The sequence below is a fragment of the Patella vulgata genome, chromosome 5 (assembly GCF_932274485.2).
Source record: "Patella vulgata chromosome 5, xgPatVulg1.2, whole genome shotgun sequence".
Classification (NCBI taxonomy): Eukaryota; Metazoa; Mollusca; class Gastropoda; family Patellidae; genus Patella; species Patella vulgata.
In genome coordinates, this window is record NC_065883.2 from 80594932 (window position 1) to 80615243 (window position 20312).

General features: G+C 37.2%; 1 protein-coding gene across 1 annotated transcript; it reads left to right on the forward strand.

The window, feature by feature from the left end:
• The first annotated feature begins 126 nt into the window (after positions 1-126).
• On the forward strand, positions 127-19547 carry LOC126821098 (dihydroxyacetone phosphate acyltransferase). The gene is made up of 14 exons (XM_050549414.1): positions 127-313; positions 1374-1570; positions 1848-2024; positions 2610-2739; positions 3601-3804; positions 4348-4499; positions 4729-4859; positions 6685-6905; positions 7521-7775; positions 12547-12626; positions 13919-14059; positions 14650-14861; positions 16023-16084; positions 17029-19547. Exons 1-14 carry the CDS (start codon positions 271-273, stop codon positions 17109-17111), a joined length of 2088 nt encoding a protein of 695 aa, XP_050405371.1. The 5' UTR covers positions 127-270; the 3' UTR covers positions 17112-19547.
• The last annotated feature ends 765 nt before the right edge of the window (positions 19548-20312 follow it).

Sequence of the window (20312 nt, forward strand, 5' to 3'; positions counted from 1 at the left end):
ACTTTTGTTGAGATTTCAGACGCTTAATCTATGAAATTAAAGAACGTTTATTATTTACGACATTGGATAGAGATACGAATATTAGGTCTCAAATTTCCAATTGACAATCATTACTGGTTAATCGCGCTGCCGGCGTCAGGCGATAAACGGATTGGCCAATGGATTGTTTACAATCTGGTTACAGGCACTGATGTGGATGATGGAAAAGCAAAACATGTTTTTGATTTGATTTTTCTAAAATTTATCGATGAAATAAGACAGCTCATAAAAATGGATGATCATGAACAGTCTAGAAATTCCTGGATCACAAAAGGTGCAGCCGGATTCTACAAGTCAGATTATCATTAAATAAAAAATGACCTGAATTTATGAATTGTTGATGATATTCCCACTCCAATAAAGGGGTGGGGCTAGCCTTTCTATTTAGAATTGCTAGAAATCTGAAAATTCACCCAAAAAGACTAAAAAATTAATGAGTATTTCTTTTGTATCATATGTACGAATGTGACATTCCAATAGGATAGTAAAATCAGCATTTTTGTTGTGAAATGTATGAATTAAGCTAATGTAAATGTGGCATGTAAGAGAAGTAATTGTGCGATTGTTAGGCTATCTGGATATGCCTACGTATTGGTACATTGCTCAGTCCTGTGTTGTCCGAGTTTAAATATACATTGTACTGTTCTGGTTGTAGAGAATTCCCTTTTATCACAGGTTAGATTTGCGACAGGACTTCATCTTCATCTTTAACTTTTATTATAGGTGCTACATGCGTCAAGTGTCTAATAAAAAATTATTCGCATATCTTTGTGATCTAATAAGGTCTGAAAAGTTGGACAGGTTTTTGGAGTTTGATTTCTCTAGTATACTGGGGTTTAGATTATTCCAATGTCTAATTGTGTTTGGTATGAAGATACTTGTAGGCATCTGCATAATAGCATAGCATAGCACTGTTTATCTTAATGTTTGTGGGGGGTTGGATGGCCGAATGGAATGGTTAGCACATGCACGCTGTATTCTAAGGTCTGTCATTGAGTCAACTGGTGTGGTTTCAATTCCCCAGTTGTACATGGCAAGGATTAGGTCGCCTGTCCAACCTCATGGGTTTTCTCCAGATCCTCCATTTTCCTCCCACTGCTAAGACCCCTACGCACAAGCAAATTATTGAAATAAAATTGAACCGTAAGTTAGTCTCGAAATAACATAGTTTGCGTTGAGTGGACAATAAACCCCATTTCTCTCTCTCTCTCTCTCTCTCTTTATTGCCAGATTCAGATCATACAAACAACGCGTGAATGTTTTTATTTATTTTATAGATGATCTGAAGCTGGTCTCGGGTAAACAATGAGTGAATGTTTTTATTTATTTTATAGATGATCCGAAACTGGTCTCAGGTAAACATAAAGATATGTTTGATGATATTCTCGAGGACAGACGACATAACAGCGATTTACGATGGTTCACACGATCACGAGATGTGCCTAGTTTTAAATTAAATAAACCCCGATCTCCAGATGACATCAAAGAACATGTGATGAAAAGTGACAGAGTTAAATATGCTATAGAACAGGTGAGTTGTAACACTGTTATAGAGGACAGGTAAATTGTAACACTGTTATAGAGGACAGGTAAATTGTAACACTGTTATAGAGGACAGGTAACACTGTCATGGAACTAATATAAAACTCTAGAATTTACACTAGTTGTTGCAATATTTACATTAGATGTTGTAATATTTACACTAGTTGTTGTAATATTTACATTAGATGTTGTAATATTTACACTAGTTGTTGTAATATTTACACTGATTGTTATGATATTTACTCTGATTTTTGTAATATTTACAGGTGTGTAAGGAAACCCAGTTACCTGTAACAGATGTAACGATACAGGCTCAATCTATATTAGATGAAATGGCTCACAATCTGAGACTTGGCGCTGTTCGTGGGTTCGCTTATTTCCTGATTAAAGCCATGAAAAAACTGTTTAAAAGAATTTACGTCAATGAAGAAGGTGTGCAAAAGGTGTGTTGAAATATTTGGCGAGTCGTTTGGTCAGGGCACTGAACTCTCGAGCAGATTATCTTGGGTTCAAATCCAAGGTGTGTAGGGTGGCATCTGCAGGGTAGTGCTTGTCTAGGGTGGAATCTGCAGGGTAGTGCTTGTCTAGGGTGGTATCTGCAGGGAAGTGCTTTTCTAAGATGACATCCACAGGGTAGTGCTTTTCTATGGTGGGATCTGCAGGGTAGTGCTTGTCTAGGGTGGAATCTGCATGGTAGCGCTTGTCTTGGGTGGTATCGGCGGGTGGGGGTGGTGGTGGTGGCTGGCAACGAGGGTCTATTCGTATGACATATACACATTTGCATGTATGAAAAAGAACCGTTGATATTTGGAAATCAACAAAGAATACTGGGGCTGATGGAAATGCTACTATGTTCCTCCTATTACACATAACCACTGGACTAACCATATGTTGGTCTCAGTGTATTGATCAGGGAAATCCCCTAAATACTGTATTGATCAGAGAAATCACCTAAATACTGTATTTATTAGGGAAATCCTGCTTCCATGTTGAAATAATTGAATGAGTTATAATATTGAATATTTCAGGTGCGTGAAATAATGAAAGAATATCCTATATTAGTAATGCCAACACATAGAAGTTACCTGGATTTTCTCTTAGTGTCATTTATATTTTATAACTATGACCTACCACTGCCAGTTATAGCCTCTGCTATGGGTATGTAATATATTTTATAACTAAGACCTACCACTGCCAGTTATAGCCTCGGCTATGGGTATGTAAAATATTTTATAGTTTGACCTGTTAATTCATCATATCTTTGTAAATACTGAAAAGAATTTAACAATTTATGAACTGATAGTTCTATCAACTAGTCAACTTTTAAATTATTGTAGTTAAGCACAGGTAAACAATGTACCTACATCATGAACTTGTACGGCAGGAAGCAGACACATATACAGAGTATATTTAATTCATTCTACATTCATCAAAACGTCGTACAAACAAACATTGAAAGCATTGCCACAATTTTAACCTCACTCCACTCCAAGCCTATACAGTACATGTATACATCTAAAGGAGCACTGAGATTGTCTAAGAACTACTTTTCAAGTTCCAGAACACTACCACCTTGCCTATACATGTACATATTAGCAAGTGCGCGTTGTATCATGAGGCCTGTCATTGAGTCAACTGGCGTGATTTTGATTCCTTGGCTGTACGTGACAAGGAGTAGGGTTGCCTGTCCAACCTCATGGTTTTCTCCGGGTTCTTCGGTTTCCTTCCGCTGCTAAAGACCCCTACGCGCAAGCGAATTATTGAAATAAAATTAAAACCATATGTTAGTCCCGAAATGACCTAGTCTGTGTTGAGTGGAGGTTAAACCCCATTTCTCTCCCTATACATGTAGTATTATTCTGTTTATCTGAGCTGATTCTCAACCAATTAATCTCAAATCCATTAGGAATCGAACCAAAAGATTCAGTGAAGTCAACAGTTTCATGCCTGTTAAAATCACCCGACTGTCCTCCATTTCAAATTTTATTGGTTAAATAACCCGACTGTCCTCCATTTCAGATTTTATGGGTATGAAATTTTTTGGTTGGTTATTACGGAACTGTGGTGCATTTTATATTCGACGTAGTTTCGGTGATGATCAACTCTACTGGGCTGTTTTTACGGAATACGTACAAACTCAGATATGCAATGGAGATTCACCCGTTTCTTTTTATGTTGAAGGAACGAGAAGTCGAACACAAAAATCATACTCACCAAGATTAGGTAGGTATTATTATATTTTCTTATTATATTATCAATGAACTTAGATACATAATAAAGATGGCAAAAAAAAAACCTCAGCAGAAAAATGTGACGTTCAGATGGTCATAAATTTAATTAAAGATACAGTATGGGAGATTAGACCAGAGAATTAAGCAATTGAATTTTGGGCCTATAAAATACATAGTCTTGATTATCCATTTTTTGATTTAATCATCCATGAGCGTTAAGCAGCAGATCGGATCCTAATCCAGTAAATATCACAGGCTAACGATGACATCAAGAGTTGATTATGTTCTGGATAAGTTAATTAATGTCTAATTAATAATTCAGATAACATTTCAGGCCTAAAGAAAGAAAGACCTGCAATAGACAGATTTAGCTCTGATATAAAATATGTTAAAATTAATTTTAGATGAATTGTAATTATGAAATACATCAGAGCTTCAACTTATACTGAAACCTGTCAATAGTAAACAGCCTGATAGTGACATCCAAGTGGGATAGGTTCCGAGATATTTCATGTTTTTAATGGGTTTTTTTCAGGGATGTTACAAGCATCTGTTGAGACGTATTTTAAATCACATATTCCCGATATAATGATTATGCCTATTAGTATTAGTTACGACAGAATTCTTGAAGAAAGTTTATACGCATATGAATTATTGGGAGTTCCTAAACCTAAAGAATCAACTTCAGTAAGTACTCAGTTGTTTTAATTTTACAACCTGTTTGATTCATTCCTTTCGTGTATTTCTATGTTTTAGGGGCTATTAAAAGGGAGAAGTAATTTATTCATGTTTTAGGATTTATTAAAAGGGAGAAGTATTTTATTGTATGTTTTAGGAGTTATTAAAAGGGAGAAGTATTTTATTTCTATGTTTTAGGGGTTATTGAAAGGGAGAAGTATTTTATTGTATCTTTTAGGGGTTATTAAAAGCAAGAAGTATTTTAGAGGAAGATTATGGATGTGTCCACATGTTTTTTGGTGAACCGATCTCAATAAGAAAGTTCATGGATGGAAAGATCGATAGAAGTTCGCATAATTTAGCTCCAAGGTATTGTTTGTAGTTTTATTTCTCAAATCAGAGCGGGGTTGGGTGGCCAAAGGGTTAGCGTGTGTGCGTTGTATCATAAGGTCTGTCATTGAGTCAACTGGCATGGTTTCGATTCACCGGTTGTACGTGACAATGGATAAAGTGGCCATCCACCCCTCCCCATGGAATAAAGCAACTTCATTTGAACAAAACTGCAACCTAAACTTGAGGTATTTGATAGAATAAGATAAAAATGTTTAGATGTTCCCCTTTGGTGGTACGACTGTCCTCCTCCACCCTTACAGTACTGGGTCGTACTACAGTCCTTCTTCCAACCTTACAGACTTGGGAGATACGACTGTCCTCCTCCACTCTTACAGTACTGGGTCGTACTACAGTCCTTCTTCCAACCTTACAGACTTGAGTGGTACGACTGTCCTCCTCCACCCTTACAGTACTGGGTCGTACTACAGTCCTTCTTCCAACCTTACAGACTTGGGTAGTACGACTGTCCTCCTCCCAACCTTACAGACTTGGGAGATACGACTGTCCTCCTCCACCCTTACAGTACTGGGTCGTACTACAGTCCTTCTTCCAACCTTACAGACTTGAGTGGTACGACTGTCCTCCTCCACCCTTACAGTACTGGGTCGTACTACAGTCCTTCTTCCAACCTTACAGACTTGGGAGATACGACTGTCCTCCTCCACTCTTACAGTACTGGGTCGTACTACAGTCCTTCTTCCAACCTTACAGACTTGAGTGGTACGACTGTCCTCCTCCACCCTTACAGTACTGGGTCGTACTACAGTCCTTCTTCCAACCTTACAGACTTGGGTAGTACGACTGTCCTCCTCCCAACCTTACAGACTTGGGTAGTACGACTGTCCTCCTCCACCCTTACAGTACTGGGTCGTACTACAGTCCTTCTGCCAACCTTACAGACTTGAGTGGTACGACTGTCCTCCTCCACCCTTACAGTACTGGGTCGTACTACAGTCCTTCTTCCAACCTTACAGACTTGAGTGGTACGACTGTCCTCCTCCACTCTTACAGTACTGGGTCGTACTACAGTCCTTCTTCCAACCTTACAGACTTGAGTGGTACGACTGTCCTCCTCCACCCTTACAGTACTGGGTCGTACTACAGTCCTTCTTCCAACCTTACAGACTTGAGTGGTACGACTGTCCTCCTCCACCCTTACAGTACTGGGTCGTACTACAGTCCTTCTTCCAACCTTACAGACTTGAGTGGTACGACTGTCCTCCTCCACCCTTACAGTACTGGGTCGTACTACAGTCCTTCTTCCAACCTTACAGACTTGAGTGGTACGACTGTCCTCCTCCACCCTTACAGTACTGGGTCGTACTACAGTCCTTCTTCCAACCTTACAGACTTGGGAGATACGACTGTCCTCCTCCACCCTTACAGTACTGGGTCGTACTACAGTCCTTCTGCCAACCTTACAGACTTGAGTGGTACGACTGTCCTCCTCCAACCTTACAGTACTGGGTCGTACTACAGTCCTTCTTCCAACCATACAGACTTGGGTAGTACGACTGTCCTCCTCCACTCTTACAGTACTGGGTCGTACTACAGTCCTTCTTCCAACCTTACAGACTTGGGTAGTACGACTGTCCTCCTCCACTCTTACAGTACTGGGTCGTACTACAGTCCTTCTTCCAACCTTACAGACTTGGGTAGTATGACTGTCCTCCTTCACCCTTACAGACCTGGATTGGAATTCCAACAAAGAGTTGACAATATTCTCCACCTCGCATGTCAGACAGTCAGTAACAGAAACATGTAATTTACTAATTGATGTTGTATCTTTGTTTTTATATAGATATATAGCCAGTTTATCAGCAGAAGAACAAAATTTATTAAAGAATTTAAGTCACCATGTTGTGTTAAGTCATCAGAAGAATATGGTTATCTCCCCTTGGTCTCTAATAGCTAGTATTTTGCTACAGAGTCAAGATGGGATCACTATTACACAGTTAATTAAAGAAGTAGAATGGTTGAAACGTCAAGCATCAAATATAGGTGGATATATTGATTGGCCTGGTGAGATTTGTTATTTTATTCAATCTAATTGCTGGCTGTTGTTGTTCTGTTGTCTGTTGTTGCTGTTGGTTGTTGCTGGCTGTTGTTGCTGTCGGTTGTTGCTGTCTGTTGTTGCTCTGTTGTCTGTTGTTGCTGTCGGTTGTTGCTAGCTGTTGTTGCTGTCAGTTGTTGCTGTCTGTTGTTGCTTGCTGTTGTTGTTCTGGCATCATTCTTCATTGTACTCAAATTATCCCTTCGATACCTATTGTATATAGGACTCTTGTTTAATACGCTTTCCAACCCTGTTTCTATGTAAATGTGGGGAGTTGGGTGGCCGAATGGTTAGCGCATGTGCGTTGTATCATAAGATCTGTCATCGAGTTAACTGGCGTGGTTTCGATTTCCTACGTGCGAGCATATTATTGAAATTGAAGTGAACCATATGTTAGTCCTGAAATGACTTAGTTTGTGTCGAGTAGACATTAAACCTATCTCTCTCTCTCTTTCTCTCTCTCTCTCTTGCTATAACTGTTGTAAAAGCAGATGTTACACAGCCAAGTTACTAGGTTACTGTTGATGTCACTAGACATTCAACTGTATGTAGCAATATTCTAAAACGTTTATTTGTAATTTCAGGGAATGAAACAGCAGAGCATGTTATAAGACATCATTTGGCATTACATAAAAATATCGTCAACGTAAGTGATGAAGATGTGGTAGAGTTAATGCCCATTGTTAGTCATGCAGGCAATCAGGTTGATCCATTGATGCAGACTGCAGCACAACATCTGATGTTGTCTTTATATCGTAATCAACTATTACATGTTTTTGTTCGGGTTGCCATCATTTCATTGGCTATCAACGGTTGTCACCAGTCCACGCTATCTTTAGGTAAGTTGTGTCCATATTCATCACCAGAATCTTGTAACATGTCAAAGATTAAAGGTGGTTAATTTCTTAAAGGTGGTCATATTTAATAATAATATTTTAGATTCTAAACTAAATCATTGAGGCCCATATTTTAGATTCTAAACTAAATCATTGAGGCCCATATTTTAGATTCTAAACTAAATCATTGAGGCCCATATTTTAGATTCTAAACTAAATCATTGAGGCCCATATTTTAGATTCTAAACTAAATCATCAAGGCCCAGATTTTCATAAGTGGATTAGTTCTAATCAGAAATTTTATCTCCGATTTTCTGAACAATGTATTATGAAAAACGGATTAAATTTTAAACTAAGATTTTTATAAACTTTGATTAGCCTAATCATTGAAAGCGTTTTTGTGAACCGATTAGATTAGACCGATTAGCTATTATACGCATTTGTGAACCAAGTTGATTATGCTAATCGTTACATTTGTGAGACGATTTAACTCAACTGATTAGGCAAATCGACCTAATCGTCCCAGGAGGTGTTTAGGCGATTAGATTTGACTTTTTCAAAATGGCGGAATGTTCGACGTCGTAAGTAATTTTTAATGCTTATTGATGTTTTTCTCCATAAAAAATGTTTTTTTTAAAAAGCATTTGACGTGTTTAATGTTAACTTTATAGTCCACAAGAATGTTAGATCACCTTTAAGCAATTTTATTCATTTACAGTTTTTTCAATATATTCCTCGATCCTAGGTTTTCTCAGGACACTTTTTACATGTTTTGTCACTTCAGTCTTCAAAAAAATACTTGAACTTGTTGGACATAGGAGATTGTTTCTAACGGCAACCATTTTTCCTTTTTTGCGTAGATAACCTTCATTTGTCTTTAACAAGTCATCAATAATTAGCAGAGACAATTTTTTTTTTCTGATCGGTGTCCGTGATGGCAGCCATCTTACAAAATCGTAATTATCAAATTTCACATTTGTGGACCATAGCTAATCAAATCGAAATCATACCAAATCGTACTAGCAAATCAAAACCTAATCTAATCGACTCACAAAAACGCCATGAGTTAATCATTGTTCGAGAATACCGTAAAATGTGATATTCTGGAACGTTGACTTGTACTTAATCTTGGACTAAATCACCCCCAAAATTTAGTCATTATTATTATACAACACTTATATAGCGCTATCTTCCACATACGTGTTCAGGTGCGCTTTACAATAAATACATGTATAGAAAACTCAGACGTTGAGCAAATTCAATGAATCGGAAAGTCGCAGAACGCTTAAAGGGTCCATCCCGATTTTAACAGAGTCGCAGAAATAAACGTCCATGTTCTTATGAGATTTAAACATCAAAATATAGAGGAATGGTGTACTTACCTTATCTCAAATTTCAGCTCAAAGTATTGAGTTGATTGGACCTGAACGTCAAAACCGCTTATCTGGACACATAACCCTTTTAAGATGTCAGGGCCATTTTTTCGTTGGGTAACCTGATAATCTCTTGCCGTTCCTTTAGAGGTCTATACAGTGCATGACCAACGTCTTGTTCTTGATAACTAAAGGTAAATTTCACCTACACGTTATTTTTATAAAATAAAAGTCTGGTTTTATCCAGACACCGTATATTGAGTTATTTGCTCGGTCCTAAGGTAGAGGGTTTTAAGGGATTTTAACCCAAAATCTAGCAGTTTTATTCTCCAAAATATAATCGAGATTGGCCTTTAATATTCATAGGGTTCATCCTCTCATGACCCCAAAGCTTCCACCAAATTTGAAAGAAATTTGTTAAAAACTATAACCTCTATCGCATTTACTTTGGGGATACTCTGGAACGTCAAGGAACACTGAACATTTGTGTGGAACAGATGGTGATCAAATCCATTACCACGCGTGGACTCGTTGAGAAGTTTACAAATATCCACTGAGCGCCACATCTGCATATACTCTTTTCATTCAGATTTCCCATATTAGGACCTTCTACACAATTCAGACTAGCTCTTCGGTGCGCTGCTGTGCGCTACTAATCACCGACCAGAGTAGTGCAAAAAGTGATAGACAAGGAAAGCATATGGCTACATATCATATCAAAGATTTAAATGATTTTATAAAAAAATGTGCACTGTTTTCTCTGGGTCCTCCTGTTTCCTCCCACTGTTAAAGACCCCTATTCGCAAGTGAATTATTGAAATAAAATTGAATCATATGTTAGTCCTGAAATGACCTAGTTTGTGGCAAGTGGACCTTAAACCCTCCCCCCCCCCCTCTCTCTCTCTCTCTTTTATTAATTTGCGCCTGCTTAGTCAGTTGTACACGTTTTATTTTATAGTATTATTTTATCTCTTGTGAATCAGCCATTTGTAATTATTTCTATTTTTTGTTGTCTTCTGGGGTATGTTCTGCGGCCGAAACAATTATATCCCTAGAATACACGAATCTTGTAGTGATTTTGAAATGTTCACTTTGTCTGGAATAGTTGATATTAGGATCCCATATTTTGTGATTGCATTATGTTTATTAGTGAAACAGGTGGTTTGTTGAGACATGCATGGGCCTTCATAACCCGTATATATTCATTAATTCTCACACAGTTTTATCTGTGGTTTTATAAATAGTTTGTCCAGTGCATGTCGGTCATTGTAAGCTGTTAGTATTACACAGCTTTGTCAATATTTTAATTATCCCTACAAATAAGAGATAATATTAGAAACAAAGACAGTCGTGCGGAACGAAGTGAAATAAAATGAATTGATGTTTAACCTGCTACTTTTGTGCACCGACTGGACTAATGAAAACGGGGCGGAATGAATTAGTAAATACATTTATACTCGCTCATTGAAGCTTGGTAACTGCAGATATAGGATTACCTTTCACGTTTTTTTTATAAATAAAAGATGTTATACTTAATGTATGACTCAGTTGTACAAAAATTGCACATTTAACCTTCTACTTTTCTGCACCGACTAGGCTTGGTAACTGCAGATATTAGGTGGTGGGGAATGGTTAAGTCAGTCATTGAGTCATGTGGCGTGGTTGTACGTGACAAGGAGGAGTAGGGTCGCCTGTCCAACTTTGTGGTTTTTCTCCGGGTTCTCCGGTCCCCCATACGCGCAAGCAAATTAATGAAATAAAATTGAAGCATGTGTTAGTCCCGAAATGACCTAGTCTGTGTCAAGTGGGAAACACTGTTCTAAATCATTGAGCTTTGTAATCTACTTCCAATAATTGGGCCCCTTTCATCAATGATTATATTTGCTCATTGAGTAAATGTTGATTTCTATATGCCCACATTGAAATGTGGTCGTATATTGTCGTCGTCGGACCGTCCGTCGGTCCAGCGTCCACCCAGCATCCACAATTGCTTTTGGATGTTCTAGAGGCTAAAGTTGATATCCAATTGACTTTAAATTTATACACATTGTTTGAGGTCATGAGACGAAGAAGCCTATTGATTTTCACCGATTTCCAATATTTACTGCCAGAGTTATGGCCCTTGATCACGTTGAAAAATCGTGTGGACGCTTTAGAGGCTAAGGTTGATATCTGATTGACTTTAAATTTATACACTATGTTTAAGGTCATGAGACAAAGAAACCTATTGATTTTCACCGATTTCTGATAATTACCTCCAGAGTTATGGCCCTTGATCACTTTGAAAAATCTTGTTATCATCTGATTGATTTTATATTTATACACCGTGTTTACGCCTATATATAATCGTTTCGATTGACCTTACATTGATACACAGAGTGTAAGGTCTTGAGATGAACTAGTATATTGATTTCAATGATTTTTGATAACTTGACAGCTAACTCCATGGTATTAAATTTTTTGTATACTAAATGTTAGCAAATTCTAATGATTTTCTGATAATTACTTAATGAGTTGTTACTCTTAACCATTATAATTTATGTATTATAAATGTTTCATTACCGACAGAAGTAAAAATTTGCGACAACTCTTGTTGACTGTCCGGACACTTTAGCTGCTGTGGGCGTATGTTTTGTTGCCTGGCCGTCTATCTATAATCAAAGTTAAAAAAATAAATTTTAATCTTTAATTAAGAAAAATTTGAGTCAAAGATTAGCTAATCCACCTTTTGAGAATGTCAAACTTAGCTACTAATCTCGAACTAGCTAGTTACCGATTAGACCTAATCAGAGACACAGTTTGAAAATACGGGCCTGAGAGATTAAGAGCAAATACAGACAAATATTCTGAAAAGTGTATTGAAATTATATCTGATAATGTAAATTACCAGGTGATAAGCGAGGAGAGAGAAGGAAACATTCCATATTTTATACCTTTTGTGCCAGGTACATGTTTACAATAATAGAAATTAATGCCCCAGATCGTGATTTGAGGGATTTTGTATCCCTTGGAACCTACGATATTGTGAAAGTTGAATCTCTTAAAGTAATATTGGTCCAAAAATGGTTGAATTCCTTTTAGTATTCACGAAGGTGATTTCACAGTTGGACATTCTACAGCACACAGCATCAACAGGATGTCGTCATAGCAACCATTCTACTGCTCACAGCATAAACAGGATATCGTCACAGCAACAATTCTACTGCTCATAGCATCAACAGGATATTATCATAGCAAGTCACTTATATTTGCTAAAATGTTTTGATGGGCCTCTTTTTAAGCCAGTTGAATCCACACATTACAACCAAATAAAAACCACGAAAACAAACCCCTGGACCCCACACACATGGATATTGTAAGCAACTAAGATAATATAATAAAATTATTTTTATCATTTTCAGATGACTTATTTAAAAGTTATACGTTTTTAGAAACTTTATTAGGTAGAGATTTTATATTTCTTCCGGGAAACACCAAACAGGTAAGTTTCATTTATAAAATTATTTTATAATATCTAGAAAATGATTTCTTCACATTTTAAGGTTTACTTTTGAGATAGATTATGTAAGATTTAGATAAAGAGCTGGCAGTTCTTGGTGTAATAGTTCAAAACTAGAAAATGAAAAATGAATATAATGAAAATTTCAGTAAAATTACGTCATTCAGTAAAATTTCTTTATTCTGAGGAGAGTTATGAATGTTGGAAGATGTAGCGTAGATTGTTTATCCATTTTTAAATCTACAACCTCGTGGGTTTTCCCTGGGTCCTCCGGTTTCCTCCCACTGCTAAAGACCCCTACGCGCAAGCAAATTATTGATATAAAATTGAACCATGTGTTAGTCCCAAAATGACCTAGTTTGTGTCAATGGACGTTAAACCCCATTTCTCTCTCTCTCCCATTTTTAAATCAAATCATTAAATGGCAATTGTGTTTAAATCTCGGACATGCAATGGTCTAGAGAGTTAAATATAGGCTTATCTTATTAATAAATGTCTAAATAATTATTTATATAACATTTGAAGACAAATTCAAGATCTGCTATAGGCTGATATAGCTCTTTAATAGTAATGGTTGGGTGGTTGATTGAGCTCTTTAATAGTGGTGGTTGGGTGGTTGATTGAGTTCCTCATTAGTGGTGGTTGGGTGGTTGATGGGGTTCTTTAATAATGGTGGTTGAGTGGTTGATGGAGCTCTTTAATAGAGGTGGTTTGGTGGTTGAAAGCTCTTTAATAGTGGTGGTTGGGGGATTGAGTGAGCTCTTTAATAGTGGTGGTTGGGTGGTTGATGTAGCTCTTTAATAGGGGTGGTTTGGTGGTTGATGGAGCTCTTTATTAGTGGTGGTTGGTGGTTGATTTATCACTTTAATAGTGGTGGTTCGGTGGTTGATGGAGTTCTTTAATAATGGTGGTTGAGTGGTTGATTTATCTCTTTAATAGTGGTGGTTCGGTGGTTGATGGAGCTTTTTATTAGTGGTGGTTAAGTGGTTGAGTGGTCTAACATGTGGGTTTTAGATTCCAATGTCTGTCATTGAGTCAAGTGACATGGTTTCAATATTACACTTGTACATGACAAGGAGTAGGGTCACCTGCCTAACCTTGTGGGTTTTCTCTGGGTCCTACGGCTTCCTCCCACCACTAAAGACTGCTACTCGCAAATGAATTATTGAAATAAAATTGAACCATACGCTACTTCAGAAATGACCTAATTTGTGTCAAGTGTATGTTAAACCACATTTCTATCCTTGTAACTTATGTTGTTGTTTGTTTTTCAGGATTTTGAGCAAGCGTTATTGACGTTGACTCATAGCTGTGGTGTAGTTATTGAAGATGGCGAAGTTTTAATACAAAAATCAACTAACAAACATACTACCTTTTATAGTCAAATGTTTGAACCATTTTTAATAGGATACTGGGTGAGTAGTATAAGATAATAAACATATATCATATCATAGTCGGTAGTTTGAATCATTAATAGGATACTGGGTGAGTAGTATAAGATAATAGAATATACGTCATATCATAGTCGGTAGTTTGAATCATTAATAGGATACTGGGTGAGTAGTATAAGATAATAAACATTACATCATATTATAGTCGGTAGTTGGAACCATTTTAATTGGATACTGGTTAAGTAGTATAAGATAATAAACATACATCATATCATAGTCGGTAGTTTGAATCATTTTAATAGGATACTGGGTGAGTAGTATAAGATAATAAACATACATCATATCATAGTCGGTAGTTTAAACCATTTTAATAGGATACTGGGTGAGTAGTATAAGATAATAAACATACATCATATCATAGTCGGTAGTTTGAACCATTTTAATAGGATACTGGGTGAGTAGTATAACATAATACTATAAATAGAATATACATCATATCATAGTCGGTAGTTTGAACTATATCAATAGGATATATTATATTTTTAAGGCAAATGACCTCTGACTTATATATTTTTATTTATTAAGGTGAATGATATATTTATATTTATTTCTAGATTTTGTGTCGTTATTTATTATCTGTGGATCCTAATGTTCACGGTAAACCGTTGTCAAAACCTCCGAAAACTGTGATAAAAGATGGTCAATTACTTGGAGCCAGATTAATAACAGATGGAACAATAAAACATCACGAAGTTCTCTCCCTTGATATGATGAATAATGCTCTTAACTCTTTCTATTTGATGGGTGCCGTGAGAAAAGAAAAACGGTAATTGTTATTTTAATCGTTATTTTAATTGTTATTGTAATTGTAATTGTTATTGCACTTGTTATCACTAAGCTTCAAAAATAGGAATCATTGTGACTCTAATTAGTAATTACAAATTAAGACACCTGCTGTGACATCATGAGGGAGCCATGGTGGCTGAGTTGGTAAGACGCTGGCTTGCTAGCCTGGAGGTCAGGTGTTCTATGCCTGCATTGGCTAAGAAAGTTCATCAAGATTTTTTGACGTGGTTTCCCCTTGTAAGTGGTACAGAAAGGAGGGCCTGACAAGAACAGCTGTCTAGTCGTTCGGATGGGATTAAAAACCGAGGACCCGTGTATACTTTGGCATGCAATAAAGATGCCTTGGTAGTTGAAATTCGATATAAGAGTAGACGATATTGCCCACGCAAAATATCCCTCATAGCAGACTGTATGGCGCAAGTCCGTCTTCATTAGCCCAGTCGGAGAAGAACAGTAGGACGTTAAACCCCATTTCATGATATCATCAGTCAATCACTATTCTCTCTGTAAGGCGGGGGTGGGGGGGGTGTCTAATAGGTCTGTCATTATGGGTGTTCTCCCTATACTCTGTAAGTTGGGATGTCTGATAGGTCTGTCATTATGGGTGTTCTCCCTATACTCTGTAAGGTGGGATGTCTGATAGGTCTGTCACCATGGGTGTTCTCCCTATACTCTGTAAGGTGGGATGTCTAATAGGTCTGTCATTATGGGTGTTCTCCCTATACTCTGTAAGGTGGGATGTCTGATAGGTCTGTCACCATGGGTGTTCTCCCTATACTCTGTAAGGTTGGATGTCTAATAGGTCTGTCATTATGGGTGTTCTCCCTATACTCTGTAAGGTGGTGTTCTAAACTCTAATAGGTCTGTCGTCATGGGTTTTCTCTTTGTGTTTTTAGTTTCCTTTCAATGCTAAAGACCCCATTCGCGCAAGTGAAATAATGAAATAATATTGTACCATATTATGTTAGCCCCAAAATGACCTAGTTTGTGTCAAGTGGACGTTAAAACTCTCTCTCCCTCCTCTCTCTCTCTCTCAAACTCTCTCTCCCTCCTCTCTCTCTCTCTCGTTCTCTCTCTCTCTCTCCCTCGCTCTCTCTCTCTCTCTCTCTCTCAAATTAAATAATGAATTTGTTTACTACAGGGATGGTAATACTTATATGTATCCTTGTATGGCTCCATTATCCAGTCTTACACAACAGCTTGGTAAGTCTATCTATATTTAGCTCCATTATCCAGTCTTACACAATAGCTAGGGTAGCATATACTGGGATCATGTTCGCTAGTTAATGTCCTACTGGATTTTAGATTTAGACATATACCAACTAATTGTGACTCTCGGGTAAAATAATGTTGAAAAGGTATGGCCTGAAACAACATCTTGTCATTTTGACCTGACGAGGTTCTGTGCAGGACAAAGAAAGAGCCCCGTGCAGCAATCCATAGAATCGGAAGGAAACCGAAGTAACTGTGGAAAATGCATGATGTTTGACAGGTGAACTTTCTATTTGTCACCATAGAAACCCAGTATAAAAAACAATCATTGAGATTACAGGCCTTGGTTCTCATACTTTCTTACTGATGTCATGTCATCACTTAGTTTTATTTCAATTTACCTGTAAAGCAGTATTCACCTGTAACGCAGTATTCACCTGTAACGCAGTATTCGCCTGTAACGCAGTATTCATATTCACCTGTAATGCAGTATTCAAGTGGTTGAAAACGCGTGCTGTAGACTATCGACTTAAATTACAAGATTCCAAGACCGTTCTAATGTTATAGAGCCAGGTTGGGTGTGGGCTGGGTTATTATAATATAATGTTATAGAGCCAGGTTGGATGTGGCTGGGTTATTATAATATAATGTTATAGAGTCAGGTTGGGTGTGGGTTGGGTTATAATAATATAATGTTATAGAGTCGGGTTGGGTGTGGGCTGGGTTGTTATAATATAATGTTATAATCAGGTTGGGTGTTGGCTGGGTTATTATAATATAATGTTATAGAGCCAGGTTGGGTGTGGGTTGGGTTATTAAAGTTTTAAACATATTGCTAGATCTAGTGATAGCTAGGTTTTCTTATGTAGGTAAACTACCACATTCATAGAATTCCATTGTTGGATTTTATATGTATTTTATTTATTTTTTTACAGTGAGATATGTCGATGTGCCAGCTCTGCCCAGTGTCAGTATTAATGTGGATACGAAGACTGTCACAGTTAACGCTAAATTATAGATAATCAATCGGACAATCTATTGATGCTAAATTGTAAATTATCTATGGACACTCTATTGATTATAATTAAGGTTAAAAATGTGTAATTAGTCCCAAATCAAACCAGGTAAATCTAAGAGCAGATATGTAACCCGCTCAGGCGAAACCAGGCGCTTGTCGCACAACTTTATCTTGTACTATTGGCACAAAAGCATAAACTGTATGCCTTCTTGTTGTTGTGAATGAGCCAAACTCAACTCCAGATGATATGACAAATTTTAAAAGAATTGTATTTTTGGAAAGCTTAGGCTGTGGACTATTCAAATATGCTGCCAGCTCTATTTTTATAAAAATGACCAAAAGCCTGGTTTTGTTGGAGCAGCTCACATATGCGATGGATAGCCCAGATTATTATGACTATTTATTTGCTGTCACAAACAGAGACAGTGTTTGATGGTCATGAGCAGACACCATGTGTTCTTCAGGGTTTTAATTTATTGTTAAATAAAATAATGTAATATTCTTGTGATCACTTCTAAATAGTTCTAACCCTAACCCTTGTTTACCTTGTTTATCCCACCGTGACTGATTGGCTGGCCGGAGAACTTCCCTATCAATCAATTTACAAGCTGTAAAATTTAACCTTAAACCACAATACAGTTACATTTATAGTATGGATGTGACAATATTATCAGGGGAAAAAGATCTTGCTAACTAACCAGCCAGGGTTCTGGGGCCTGTTTCACGAAATTTTAACTAAGATAAAATCCAAATTTTAGTAATTTGATTGGATAATATTAGATTGATTTTAGTGCTTAGCCAATCAAAGTTGAAGTATCTACTAAAATTTGGATTTTATCTTTAGTTAAGATTTCGTGAAACAGGCCCCTGATATAGAACATAATTCTACTGGACACTGTTTATTACTCTGTGACGAGTAGGTCTCTCTAGTCTTAATCAAGTAACTAATTGCTCAGCAACTGTATTCCATTCATTTATTCATTCATCCATTCTTGTGTCTTCCCAGTTCAACTTCTTCAATACCATTCAATCATCAAGTTATTTACACACATATTTACATTGTTTCATCATTCACTTGAACTATTCAATCATGAAGTTATTTACACACATTTTTACATTGTCTCATCATTGACTTGATAAACACTAGAGAATACGAATCGTTGCTCAGTAATAAACAGAGTTGTAAACTGTGTATTTATAATTCCATTACGAAATTACTAACCCTTGTATTTTAAACCCAGATAATTTGCCCTACACCTTTTTAGATCCACTAATTGAATGATCTATGTTATTAATTGGCTAACAGCTGATATGATACAAATATTAGCTCATGTTTGTTAACCAATCAGCTGATATAATACAAAATTTTAGCACATGTTTGTTAACCAATCAGCTGGTATAATACAAATATTAGCTGATGAATCTGGGGGTTCAATAGTGAGAATACTCAGACGAAATACAGATTTTAAAAATAGACGATGAATATGAGTAGTTATTATCTATGAAACCATGACAAGGGTTTTTTCGTGATTTGTGCATTTAAACAACATTTTGTCTTTTAATCTAGAAATATAGTCTATAGAATTAATATTCAGAAATCCCCAATTTCAACTTTTTTTTATGAGATATTGACTTTGTTTATGAGATACTTTGTTTATGAGATACTTTGTTTATGAGATACTTTGTTTATGAGAAATTGTCTTTGTTTATCGACAAATTTTTTGATTTCAATCGTATGTTTTGTTATATGTCAGTTGGAAGAACCCTGGCATCTACTGGCATTTTATTAGGTCAAACTCTCCATTTTCTTTTTAGGGTTCATTAAGGACCAAACTCACTACTGCAATGCAATGCTCAAGAGTATTACTTTATTTACATATACTCTCAGCCTATTGTAATAATAAAGTCAAGCCTATTGTAATAATAAAGTAAGATTGGTTCTCAGACAACCATTCCTGGAAATCTGATGAGGGAGGTTTTTTTTTTAATGTTGATATTTTGTCAAATGGTCGGTTGGATGACCGAATGGTTAGCACGTGCTCGCTGTATCATAAGGTCTGTCACTGAGTCAACTGGGGTAGTTTTGGCTCCCTGGTTGTATGTGACAAGGAGTAAGCTCGCCTGTCCAACCTCGTGAGTTTTCTTTGGGTCCTCCGGTTTCCTCCCACTGCTAAAGACCCCTACGCGCAAGCGAATTATTGAAATAAAATTGAACCATGTGTTAGTCCCAAAATGACCTAGTTTGTGTCGAACACCAGGATATTTTTTTTTATTTGGCCTGACAAAACATATTATTTATTTATAGTAGGGTACATGTATAGCTATATTTATTTTGTACAAACTAAACCTGATAATATAAATTGTAATATATTTATTCACCTTGTATTTAACAAGACAAAGATGATAAATAAATAAATAGATTTTACAATATTATAATTATTTGTTGTTATTAATTATAGGGGGGTGCGTGTTGAATCATAAGGTGTCATTGAGTCAACTGGTGTGGTTTCGATTCTCCAGTTGTACCTGACGAGGAGTATGGTCGCCTGTCCAACCTCGTGGGTTTTCTCCGGGTCCTTTGGTTTCCTCCCACTCCCTACAACGCGCAAGAGAATTATTAAAATAAAATTGAAGCATATGTTAGTCCCGAAATGACCAAGTTTGTGTCGAGTGGACATTAAACAGTCTCTCTCTCCCTCTCCCCCGTTATTAATTATTATGTTTAATGTCCAAAGAATATTCAGTGACACCCAGTGATATGAAAGATTCGTCCATATTGATGTCCTGTTGACCCAGATGTTAAACAAAGAGATAGGCCCTCCTTGATGTTGAAGCCACGGTGGGGGGGGGGGGGGTGTTCTCACTTTCCCAGCAGCTGAGTGGAGGTCGACTGTTCGATCCCTGCGTTGATGTTGAAGCCACGGTGGCTGAGTGGAGGTCCACTGTTCGATCCCTGCGTTGATGTTGAAGCCACGGTGACTGAGTGGAGGTCCACTGTTCGATCCCTGTGAGATATTCATCTCGATTGTCCGGCGTAGTTCCTCCTTGTCAGTGGTGCACGACCGAGTTCTTCACGAAATGAAATGAAATGCGGTTTAACGTCCTACTGTTCTGCTCCTATACTGGGCTAATGAAGACGGGAGTGCTTCACAAGGGACAACGTATAGTCGTTCGGTTCGGATAGGACGAAAAACTGACGTC

Coding starts and splice junctions, on each gene's coding strand:
- LOC126821098 (XM_050549414.1), top strand. CDS start 271: ATGGATGATCATGAACAGTCTAGAAATTCCTGGATCACAAAAG. Junction 4,500..4,728: donor AACCTAAAGAATCAACTTCA/GTAAGTACTCAG, acceptor TGTATCTTTTAG/GGGTTATTAAAAGCAAGAAG. Junction 14,862..16,022: donor GCCGTGAGAAAAGAAAAACG/GTAATTGTTATT, acceptor TGTTTACTACAG/GGATGGTAATACTTATATGT.